We start from the raw sequence: 12,180 nt of genomic DNA on the forward strand, positions 1-12,180 counted from the left end.
TATAGTCCATGGTCCATATAAACATACAAAATATGTGTTAATCACCCGTTTATGTTATCAGTAAGACTTCCAGTCAACAGTGGAGTGTTATTAGTAGTTAAGTTTGGGGGGGGTCAAAAATATATCTAGATTTTCAACTGTGTGGGGGTCCAGCACCCCTAATCCCTGTGTTATTCAAGGGCCAACTATAATCATGTAGTAATTTTTCAAAGACAGACTTTCTAGAAATAAATAATAATTCAGTTGATTTAAGTGCTCAATGGAAAGGGATTATCGAAAATAAGCTTGGGGTATCCCATAGATGTCCTGCCCCATATGAATTGGAAAGTGAGGGGGTGCCTGGGTGGCTCGGTCGATTAAGCAACTGACTCTTGGTTTTGGCTCAAGTCATGATCTCACAGTTTATGGGATCAAGCCCTGATCAGGCTTTGAGCTGGCAGCTTGGAGCCTGCTTGGGATTGTGTCTCCCTCTCTCTCTGCCCTTTCCTCAGTCTCTCTCTCTTAAATAAATATATATTAAAAAAAAAAAAAACAAATTGGAAGTGTCCTGGGAGGGATGATCACCTCTCACCCTCCACAGCTACTGAGAGTCTGAATTTTCATAGTGGTCCCAGGGTCCTGGCCGTGGGGCGGGGGAGGGGACATGGGTGCAGTAATTTCCTTCCCAGCCTTGGAGTTGAGCTGGGAGAGATCATTCTTCTTCACACCTTTGTGCTTCGGAGTCTGTGAGCTGGCTGCAAAGGCAGTAGGAAGATGACCCGTGAAAACAGATGTCCCTGGCCACTGCAGGGATTCAATGTGCCCTTCCTTCTGGAAATTCCAGAAAGAGAAGTCTGGAAAAATGTTCTTAGCCTTACTCAGATGTTCTTTTTTTTTAATCTTTAAAAAATGTTTTTTGTTTATATATTTCTTTTGAGAGAGAGAATGCAAGCAGGGCCAGGGCAGAGAGAGAGCGAATCCCAAGCAGGCTCCACATTGTCAGCACAGAGCCCAGCGCGGGGCTTGAACTCACAAATCGTGAGATCATGACCTGAGCTGAAATGGAAAGAGTCAGAGGCCCAACTGACTGAGTCACCCAGGCACCCCTAGCCTTACTCACATGTTCTTACAGGAAATGCATGCGTTAAATGTAGACATTGTTTTCTCCCACTCTGCACTGCCATGCACTGTCTCACTGTGGAGGAGAATTTGGACTAGAAAAACAAGGGAAAGTGTTTTGTTTACAAGCAGAAAGAGAGGGGGTGGAGCCTGGGAGTCACTATCAGCAGATCAACCAGGAACTTGCCCACAAAGTCTCCTAATCTCCAAATTCCCTTAAAGTAAAGCAGTGTGTCAGTCAGCACATGGAAGAATGGAACAGTCTGGAACACAACAACCGGCTGGATTGGCTCAGTGTTTGCGACCTTTGACTCTGGGTGGACTTTATAGCAAGGTGCCCTGCATTTGAGTGCAGAGCCTATGTTTATAGGTGACATGTCACAAGAGAAGGGTGGTTGTAAGTCGATCACTCATTGTAGTATCCATCAACAGCAAAAAGAAACTGACCTGAAATCTGGCCTTGGCAACTCACTTGATGAGGACACAGTTTTACTGTGAATTGTTAGATCTCTCTTACAGTCCACTGGTGGAGAGGAAAGTTTCGTTAGGCTGAACACCTCACGGATCAGGGATTCTCAGGCTTCCCACATTCCACGGAGGAGGGTTCTCACCCATGCGGGGTGCCACCACCCGAATCTGAGCCCTAGTGACGTCCCTGCCGCGTGTAGAGGGCTCAGCGGTCACGGTGGGCCGCGTTCCTCACAGTGAAGCCTCTGGCGAATCTTTCTGGGCCTGGAGTGCTGCTTACCATCTCAGAGACTTCTCACAGAGCTGCGACCCTGGGATGGGACAGACACTCATTTTTAAGCAGAAATCAGTGGCAAACCATGATCCCCGCCTGTCTGGTGGGTCACCTGGGGAGACATCCTCTTCGGACAAGGTGACACAGCTTTTCCTTGGGCTGTGCCGTGTTTAACACACAGGAAAGGTCCATTCTTTTGTTTTAAAATGGATGGCCACACTGGGTGCAAAGCCGGAAGTTATTGTGGTGACAGGTCTGAAACAGTGAGTAAAGCCCAGACCAAAGTACATGAAGGACAGGCTCTCCAGTGACAGCAGAGAGGGATCAGACTGAGGGGCTTAAAAGTATTTTCTCCCTTAATCTGATCCCAGATTTCCTGCCATGTGCTTACGTTGCTTTTATGATTAGAAATACAAATACAAGGAAGCTCGTATGGTGATCCTGCCAACCCTGTGTGCCCAGGGGAGGCGGTAGGCTGTCTTCCAGTCTAGAATCTTTAAATCATGGTAGGTGCGTTCTTGCACTGTCCCGGTTTCGGATTTCCTTTATTTTCTCCCACCAATTGGCGCCCTTGTGTTTTGGTGCCTAGCTTTTTATTTATTTATATAAATAAATATATATTTATTTATAATATTTATAAATATATATATAAATAATATATATATTAAATATATAAATTTATATAAATTTATATATTTTATATAAATATATATATTTTTTACATATATATTTTTTATTTTTTGTTTTTTTATTTTTTTTCAATATGTGAAATTTATTGTCAAATTGGTTTCCATACAACACCCAGTGCTCATCCCAAAAGGTGCCCTCCTCAATACCCATCACCCACTTTCCCCTCCCTCCCGCCCCCCATCAACCCTCAGTTTGTTCTCAGTTTATTTATTTATTTATTTATTTTTTCAATATATGAAATTTATTGTCAAATTGGTTTCCATACAACACCCTGTGCTCATCCCAAAAGGTGCCCTCCTCAATACCCATCACCCACCCTCCCCTCCCTCCCACCCCCCATCAACCCTCAGTTTGTTCTCAGTTTTTAAGAGTCTCTTATGCTTTGGCTCTCTCCCACTCTAACCTCTTTTTTTTTTTTCCTTCTCCTCCCCCATGGGTTTCTGTTAAGTTTCTCAGGATCCACATAAGAGTGAAAACATATGGTATTTGTCTTTCTCTGTACGGCTTATTTCACTTAGCATAATACTCTCCAGTTCCATCCACGTTGCTACAAAGGGCCATATTTCCAACTCCACACCCGAAAAACAACCCAGTGAACAAATGGGCAGAAAACATGAATAGACACTTGTCTAAAGAAGACATCCGGATGGCCAACAGGCACATGAAAAGATGCTCAACGTTGCTCCTCATCACGGAAATACAAATCAAAACCACACTCAGATATCATCTCACGCCAGTCAGAGTGGCCAAAATGAACAAATCAGGAGACTATAGATGCTGGAGAGGATGTGGAGAAACGGGAACCCTCTTGCACTGTTGGTGGGAATCCAAACTGGTGCAGCCACTCTGGAAAGCAGTGTGGAGGTTCCTCAAAAAATTAAAAATAGACCTACCCTATGACCCAGCAATAGCACTGCTAAGAATTTACCCAAGGGATACAGGAGTACTGATGCATAGGGGCACTTGTACCCCAATGTTTATAGCAGCACTCTCAACAATAGCCAAATTATGGAAAGAGCCTAAATGTCCATCAACTGATGAATGGATAAAGAAATTGTGGTTTATATACACAATGGAGTACTACGTGGCAGTGAGAAGGGTGCCTAGCTTTTTAAAAGACAGATGGGAGAGAGAATATTCCAATGTTCTGATATTTCTGATATTCTGATATTTTGCCATTATCCTGGGATTTTTCTCTAAGGAGAGGTCAGCGCAAAAAAAGTCATTTTAATACCTGTGATCAAAGGACATCATCCCTGTTAGTGCCCAGAGTCCACAGAAAGATTCCTCTCTCTTTTTGCTTTGAGAGGCAAAATATAAACTGATGGCTGGGTGCACAGACTCAGGAGTCAGATGGCCTGGGTTCAAATCCCAACACTGCTGTTTTCTGGCTTGGGAAATAGAAACCTGCTTAGCTTCAGTTTCCTGTTTGTCAAATGGGGTAATTGTAGATCTGCCTGACAGTATGGTGATGATGTAAATGTTGTCTTTACACCAGTGTCTGCACACAGTAAGCACCGTGTGTTTGCTGTTGTTTCTGGTAGCCTGCAAACCAATCTCTGAGTCCCGGGGAAACATAAGAATTTCCCTGTGGTGGCCCCTCCTGTGACCCAGCACCCAGGAGCAGATGTGGGAGTGTCAACAAGGCAAGTGGGCCCCCTTGAGAGCCAGCGTTACAACAGCCATCATTCAACCGTCCATGTGTGGCAGGTGCTGTGATTTTACAACATCCCAAAGATGGAGATGTTCCTGCAGGAAAGCGGGGCTCAGTGAGGCTACGCAAACGCTCATCAGTGCAGCACCCAGAGTCAGTCCTGAAATAAGATGTCCTGTGGCCTTCAGTGGGCTCCGGGCTTCAGTGCCAACTCCTCACCAGCTGCGGGACAGGGGTCTTTCCCCGTGTTGAGCTCACCCGCTGTGCGGTGAGCCCCGATCTCCTTCCAGGGGTCCCCACGGCCTGCTCCCTTCAGCAGAGTCTCCTGGACTCCGTGTTCACTGAGACCCATGATTTGTTTGCCACAGTCATTCCCTCAGAAGGCTCTAGACTCAGCTTCCTGATGAGGCAGAAAGGGAGGAGTTGGCTGCCCCGTATTTCTAACCACATTCGTGTCTTTTAAAATAAATATATTTTCAAATAAGTAACTGCCTGGAATTGGGGACACCCGGTCCCGGAATCTGGTTCTTGAAAGTGGTTGAGGCATCACAGGAGCGACCCTGGAGAAGATGTCAGTAAGGACTTGTGGTAGGTTGTCAGGAGGAGTAGGTGATACCTTCAGAGAAGCCAAGACAGTAGATGTATTTGCAGTTATAAGTCGGGTCCCTGGAGGAGAGTGAGCACACCAGGATCCGCGGATAAGGGAAAGGAAGAGGGCAATCTCTACATAGGAGCATCGTGTCACCAATTTCCTTTCCATGTCATTTTTTCTTGATGTTCCCAGTCTTTCTCACCAGGGTGCAGTGGGCAGTTTGGGGTGGTGGGACTTCCTGTCCTTACAAGATAAGAGGACCCCCAAGCAGCTCCAGTCATCTTGGCCCCTCCCCCATTCATTGTGAAATAAAAAACTGCACATTTCCTGACACCCCTGGGAGAGAACCATCCTCTGTAAGACCCCCCTCCCTGTGGATCCTAAACACATTCATGGGGATAAGTCTGTATCTGCACAGCAGGGGGGTGGCCTTGAAATAGGTTTCCAAGTAGACCAAATTAGCAACAGAAATGCCCCCTTGAATTCACATCTAATCAGTTGACAAGCCTAGGAACAGATTTTTAAAGGTTTGCTGGGGAAGCCAGGGGCTTCCTGTTCCAGAAATAAAACCTAAGTCATCTTGTTGACCTGCAGGGGGCAGCAGAGGACTGGCCAGAGCACAGCGAGAGGCTACTTGGGTCCTCAGACAGCTCAGGGGGGCTGACCCTGAAGAGATGAGACCTTGCAGCCAGTGCATCTGGGCAGGGTGGGGGTGGGGGTGGCCAGGCCAGAGCTTGTGGGGAAAGGAAGAACCCGGGACAGGCCTGAGCTGGGCGAGGTGTGCTGTGACCCAGTTCACCACCAAGTGATTGGGGGGCAGCCGTGTGCGGGAGCCTCTGGTGCCCCCCACAGAGCCCACCACATGCGTCTCTTCCCACCTGCGTGTTCAGTGCCCTCACACTGGGGGGCTTGATTGTCCTTCCAATTAGATTTTAATAAGCTGGCATTAAAATAGTTGCTGTTCTTACACTTAAGATGAGACAGTGAAGAAAGGTGCCTGGGAATATTTTGGAAAATAGGATAAAGTGTAGAATTTACCCAGAATTTAAAATTCAGCACAAGGAAACTACATTTGCATAATTAAGACTTGCTGCTCCTTCCCTGCTGGGTCTAATTGCATCCTGCCATGTGGGGAAAGCCACATCACCTCCCTGTGCTCTTATCTGGCTTTCCCAGATTTCAGATGGTCTTCCCTGTCAATCTGCTGATGTTTAGTCATCTTTGCTGATGGGAAAGTGGAGCTAAATTGCCAGGGGTAAAGGTGCAGGAAGAAAGTTAGCTAGAAACCAGGATTCCCCAGGGCATCAAAGAGCAATGCAGTTACCAAATAATATTCATTTAAAAGATATTCACAGTGTCTAGATATGCTAAGAACTATTCTAGGCACAGGAGAGACCACAGTGAACAAAAGAAGCAAAAGTCAGCCAAAAAACGAATAAAGAAAAATACCAGATGGGGTAAGTCAGGGGTTGGCAAACAATGGCCTCCCAGCCAAAGTGGGTCCACCACCTGTTTTTGTAAATAAAGCTTTATTGGAACACAGCCACACCCATTGACTTTCTACTATCTATGGCCGGTTTCTGGGTACATGACAATCATAGGAGAGACCACCTGACCCTTTATAGAAGGATCGTTGCCCCTGCTGTAAGTGCAGGGATTCAAACAGGGTGAAATTAGAGAAGGGAGGGGAGTTACTTTCCACCCACTCTGCTGGTGACATTTAAACCAACACATGAAAGATTGGAGAGGGGAGGCAACCAGAGAAGATGGTGGGGAGGAAGCAGAGAGAAAAGTGAGTGCAAAGGGCCTGGGGCAGTAAAAAGCTGGGTGGGTGTGTCCCAGAAAACAAAAAGGAGAGGGATGGGCCTGCACCAGGACTTGAGCTTGGTGGTCTGGGAGAGAATGGTGACTGATCAGAGAGGTAGGCAGCTTTACAAACCTAGGTCAGGAGACTGGGTTTGGTCCAGTTGTGTTCAGCAGGTGGGAGCAAAATCTGACTCTCATTTTGGGACTTGCCCTCTGACTGCCCCGACAGAGACCAGGTAGGAAGTGGTCTTGGAAGCCAGGTGAGATATGACGGCACTTGGATGGGGTTTTCCAGGCTCAGTTACACTGTGACCCATGGGCAGGAGTGCAGATGGAGGGTGCCCATCCCTGGGTAAATATTTAAAGTGTAAAGTTAACAAAAGCAAATGGGGAAATAGTCCATGTTGTGCCTCCTACTTACAAAATACACCTTCTGACCACCTGGAAGGCAGGACTGGTTCAGAATTCTGATCCTCACGTTCCCTGCTGCTTTCCCCACAGGCTTGGGGAGACCCAAGCCTGGCAGACTCACCTGCTAGAGGCTCACCGCCATGGCCACCCCAGCCCTCACCTCTGCACTAACCACAGGAGAATACTCCAAGGCAGGAGCCAGAATTTAGGAAACACGGTAGTCCTTGGTGTTAATGCAGGAAGGTCTGATGAGGCGGGGCTTTGTGGCCACCAGGGCACAGGTGGCCTTGGATCTCCTGGTAGGTAGAGACCACAGAGGGACTTGTGTGCTCCCTCCAAAGAAATCGGTGTTCTCCCACCTTCAGAGCTGTGGGGCGGGGGGAGGGGGGGCAAACTCACTGTCTTCCTCAGGCCCTCTCTGCGTCAGAACCACAGTCAGCCTTGGAGAGCACGCCTGTCTGGTGATGGCAGCTGCCTTCCCTGGGACACTGCTCTAGGCCCCAACAGTCTTTGTGCCGCCGCCTACTGGTGACAAGAGAAAATGCGCCACCCACCTGCAGTCCGGGAGAGATTTCAGCACCTTCTGTTGTACTTCTGCATCAAAATCGGTTGTGTTCAGATTCTCCAAGGCTCTTAGTGAGCAAGAGGAGGGATTATCCTGCAGGACCAGGTTGGGTCTCCTTAGAAAGGAGAAGACTCATATTTTGCTTTCTTGCCTTATGGCAGATCTGTCCATCTTGATGGGGAGCTGTTTCCAAACTTGTCTTCTTTCCAAAGAGAAGGTGAAGGGTGGATGAGGCAGTCCCAGCACAGCCAGTGGGTGGGGAAGCAGGGAGAACCCCTGGCAAGGGCATCATGGGGGAGCAGCGTGGGGTATACAAGGAATGTCATTGGGAGCATTTGAGTGTCCCTGGGTCAGATTTGGGGGTTAGAAGGAAAACGTGAGGCATGGCTCACCTTATCACACCGGTATCCCAGAGCCTGTGTGTAGGGACATACTCAACAGGATTCTTGCCAAAGCAGGCCAGGTGATCAGATATAGGGGAGAGGTGAGAAATTTCATCACGTAGGAAGGAGTGGGATTTTTACTAAACTGACTGAACAGGATTCTTGCTAAAAGTAAACTAACTTGGCCAAGGACAGGGCAAGACACAGAGAACCTTGACTAGAGTTAGGACCAAGTGAGAGTTTTCATCCCTGCCTGCCTCTGTTCTTGGTCTGGCCGGGGAAGCAGCAAACACATTACCTGCAGCTTCTAGCCCCCCAATACCCTGCATGGAATTTAAAGGAGTGAACTGTAGTCATTTGAGGGCAGCACTGAGCAAAGCATATACATGACTTCCCTCAGCTGCCCTGGAGCAAGCCAAAGAAACTTCTGGAAGTTTGCTGGGGCTGCAGCAGTGTGCCATGGTTACCAAGCCTCTAGGTCTTCAGACTGCAAGGGCCTGAGGGACTCAGGCAGAGGGGACACACATACCCTCAATCTGGCACACAGGGCACGTGATGGCCAAAGTCAAGGTGCCAAGATCAGAAGTGCACAAAGCAGAAAAGGGCCACAAACCAACTAATTGCACACTGTCCCTGGGAGCCGGTGGTTGGATTACAGCCAGAAGCAGGTTTTCTGCCTTTCCCCTGTCACAGGAGAAGAGGACACTGGTGTCCTCAAAAGAATCTTATGTTAGTAAGCTGTGTGTTACAAAATAAGTGGAGAATGTTCTATTCCTCTTGGTGAGATACTCCTAGTGGATGGTGATGCTCACAGGACATGGTGACTGCAGTTTAGATGCTTCCTGTGCAGGGGAAGGGAGTGCCAGGGACTGATTGGAAAGGAAGGGGAAAGGGCAGTCTTTGAAGGTTAAATTAGAGGGTTGGGAGGCAGATTTGCTTCTGGGGTCAAGGGCTTATCTGTAACACTACATGGCATCAGGGAGAGATCCAGCTAGCACCCCATCTCTTCCCGCCTGGTGGGCAGCTCTGGGATGAGTGACTGTGTCACAACAGAACATCTTCAGCCTCTGCACTGACTTGGGTCACAATTCAGGGGTCCCCCAGCCCTTTCCCTCCCCTGCAGGGCTTTGTGTCTGAACCTATTGGAATTTGCGGCTAAGGGAGAAGCTAGAATAAGGACAGCGTCAAGTTCTACAGAGCACTGGGCAGGGGGAGGAGTTCACAGATGACAAGTACCTGCACAGATTATGTTAAATGTGAATGGAATGGCCTCCCTGTGACATACCAGAGACATCAAAGGGAATATCTATAGTGAAATATAATGTGTTGCAGTGTATAAATGCTGGGGCCCAGGGCATGAGGGTTGTAGTGAAATTGGCAGGTATGGGGACCCGTGCACGGTCACTATGAAGTGCCTGCAGACACCCGTGCATCCTGGAGTGCTGGGATGGCACGCGGACACTGTAGCAGCTTGTCTACCTGATTTTCGCAAGTGAGGGTAGGAGCTCGTGAGGGTTTTTTTTACCAATTTATTAAGCATTTGCATTCTTGGAAACCTCAACTATTGAGATAACACACTCTCCAAAACAGGCTGGGTCATATGTGGCATGCAGTTAAGCCTAAGGTCATGTAATCATAAGCAAGTTTTTCTCTTAAATAAATGCTCAGCAGACTCTCAGCGCTCAGGTGGACCCAGGGAGTTGTTACCGTCCAGGACATGTGTAAACGTGTGTGGACACATAGCACCCACATCCACGAGCACCCCCAACATCAAGAACTGAAAACGTAGCGCCCATTCCCACCGTGCCCACTAGGAGGCAGTGTTGCCATGTGGAGAAGGAAGGTCAGGGTCACACAGAGAAAATGGGGAAGGAGTGGAGTCTGACAGGTGAGCCTGCTGGGTGGTCAGTGGAAGAAGCCACCGTGGCTCAGCGGGAAGAGGCCAGCAGGACATCCCCCCTCCCGGGATGAGAGCTGGAAGCAGTGTCTGCCAGGCCTGAGACCACAGGAGACTAAAAGCAGGCAGTTCCCTCTGAGAGGCTCCTGCAGGTCCCCCTGAGTCCTGTCATTTGTACACACCCCTTTATTGAGCACCTCCCTGCCAGGTGCTGGGGACACGACTTTCTCCTCAAGTTGGCTCCCAGTTGAGGGGGAAGATCATCCCACCACACCCTACAGTCTAGCGGGGTCATGATGGAGAACCCCACCTGGGCTGGAGCCTCCTGGGGAGGAACGTTCTGGAAGAGAACCCGGTAAAAGCGGTCCCCCCGGATGTATGGAAGTTAGCAGGTTAAAGCGGAGGGACCATCCTGGGTCGGGGAAGGACCCTGAGCCTGCACCCCACACTCCCAACAGGCCCCTGTTCTGGGGCCAGGATCAGGCTGGGGGTGGGAAAGCAGGCTGGCTGTGAGGGTGGATGGAGCCAGGGCGGCGAGAGCCGTGCCTGACTGTGCAGGAGTCCAGGTGGGCTCTCTGGGTGCACAGAACACCTGCCCACACTGTCCTATCAAAGTGCTCTTGTTGTCTTTGGTGTCAGTGTTCACGTGTCTCTGTGTCCCCAGGACACGGATCTGGGTCGGGTCTACACCTTCCTGTTCCCTGCACTTTGCTCAGCCCATGGGGGCCTCCATAAATGTGTGCTGATGAGCGAGTGAGTGAGTGAATGTGTGAATTATCCTGCTTCTCTCTGCAGGGCTGAGAGAGGACAGTGGGAAGGTTACGGGGTCCCCAGCCCCACCACAGCATCATGTATGTACTTCCTGATGCCCCTTCTCAGCATCTGGTGCCATCATGGTGTTGTGAGGGAACGGGGCCCCTCCACACAAAGGAGCAGGGGTCCCTGGCCACTCTTGACGGGCTGACCCTGGTTCCCCTTTAAATTGATGGCTTCACAGGAATTACTTCACCCCATTTCTTGTGCACCAAAATGCCATGGACATGGGCACCTCCCTGATGACAGAAAGCTCACCAGTGGTTGCCAGAACCCGGGCAGGGAAAGGCGGTGACTGGTTATAGCTACAGAGCTTCCTTAGGGGGTGGAAATGCTCTAGATCCCAATGCAGTGCTGGTTGTACACATTGTATATGCAGTAAAGCCTCGGAACTTCCAGACCACTCGGAAAGCCTTCCAGACCACTCGGAAATGGTCAATTACGTGTTATGTGCACTGTACATGAATCTTTTTTATAGATACCATGGGACAGAATAAAACGTCTGCAACACAGGTAAGCGTCGCAGACCAGGGTACAAACTTCCAGGGGTAAAATAAGTAAATGCCAGGATGTGCTGTACAGGATGGGACCACAATTCATAATACTGTATTGCATATTTAAAAGTTCCCAAGCGAGTAGCTCTTAAACCTTCTCATCACAAGAGAACTCTGAGGAAGGACACGGCGAGAGTTCCTAACTGTAAGAGTCGGCATTGGCTGTTTGCTCAGAGCCTTCTCTTTCTCTGTGGCTAATTCGCCCCTTTTCATCTGTGCAGGATACGCACCGAGGACTCTTCATCCAGCAGCTGCGGCCCACACAGAACCTCCAACCCAGAATCAAACTGAAGCTGTTCGGCCACTCAGGCTCGGGGAAGACCACCCTGGTGGAGTCTCTCAAGTGTGGGCTGCTGAGAAGCTTCTTCAGAAGACGCCGGCCCAGACTTTCCTCCGCCAGCTCCGCCAGGTTCCCGCCCTCACCCCTGGCATCCAAACCAGCAGGTAGGCGCCTCCTCCCCTGCCCCTGCCTCTCCACTAGGTGCTTGCTTTTGTGCTTGTCTCCTGTCACGGTCTAGGAGGAGTGCTAGCTTTGTGTTGGGTTACCTGGCCTGGGGTGACCAGATCTCACTGTCTTGGTGGCTTTAGGTGTTACTCTACCCCGGCTGTGGGCCATGTGTTGGCCTGCTGGTGCAGATGCCCCAGTAATAGCAAGGACGGGGCCTCACCAAAGTCATGGTCACAGACACAAAGATCCAGACTGCAAATGCGCGGATCACAGAATGGTGTCGTGTTCTACTCTAAAATGGGTAATGAGGTGAATTGTATGCTATGTGCAATTTATGTGAATGTATTTTAAATGCAATGGGACAGAATAAAACATATCTGCTACATGGGTAAAAATACAGACCAGGGTACCCGGCCCTTGAAGACACAAGTCACATGAACAAATACAGGTTCCAGATTGTGCACGTCGAATATTGGCCCCAAGATGGGTTCTCCCCCTTAGGCTTTCTTTTTGGAATGCTGGGCACA

The 12,180-nt window shown here is 49.2% G+C and overlaps 1 protein-coding gene across 9 annotated transcripts in view; it reads left to right on the top strand.

The window, feature by feature from the left end:
• DAPK1 (death associated protein kinase 1) overlaps positions 1 to 12,180 on the top strand; it is a 188,592-nt gene that overhangs the window by 155,817 nt on the left and 20,595 nt on the right. For all 9 annotated transcript variants that reach the window (XM_078436895.2, XM_078436896.2, XM_078436889.2 and 6 more), the window contains exon 20: positions 11,427 to 11,649. In XM_078436895.2, the coding sequence (XP_078293021.1) occupies positions 11,427 to 11,649 (223 nt within the window). The remainder of the gene's footprint in view (positions 1 to 11,426; positions 11,650 to 12,180) is intronic.

Source organism: Panthera onca, chromosome D4 (assembly GCF_046562875.1).
Source record: "Panthera onca isolate mPanOnc1 chromosome D4, mPanOnc1 haplotype 2, whole genome shotgun sequence".
Lineage (NCBI taxonomy): Eukaryota > Metazoa > Chordata > Mammalia > Carnivora > Felidae > Panthera > Panthera onca.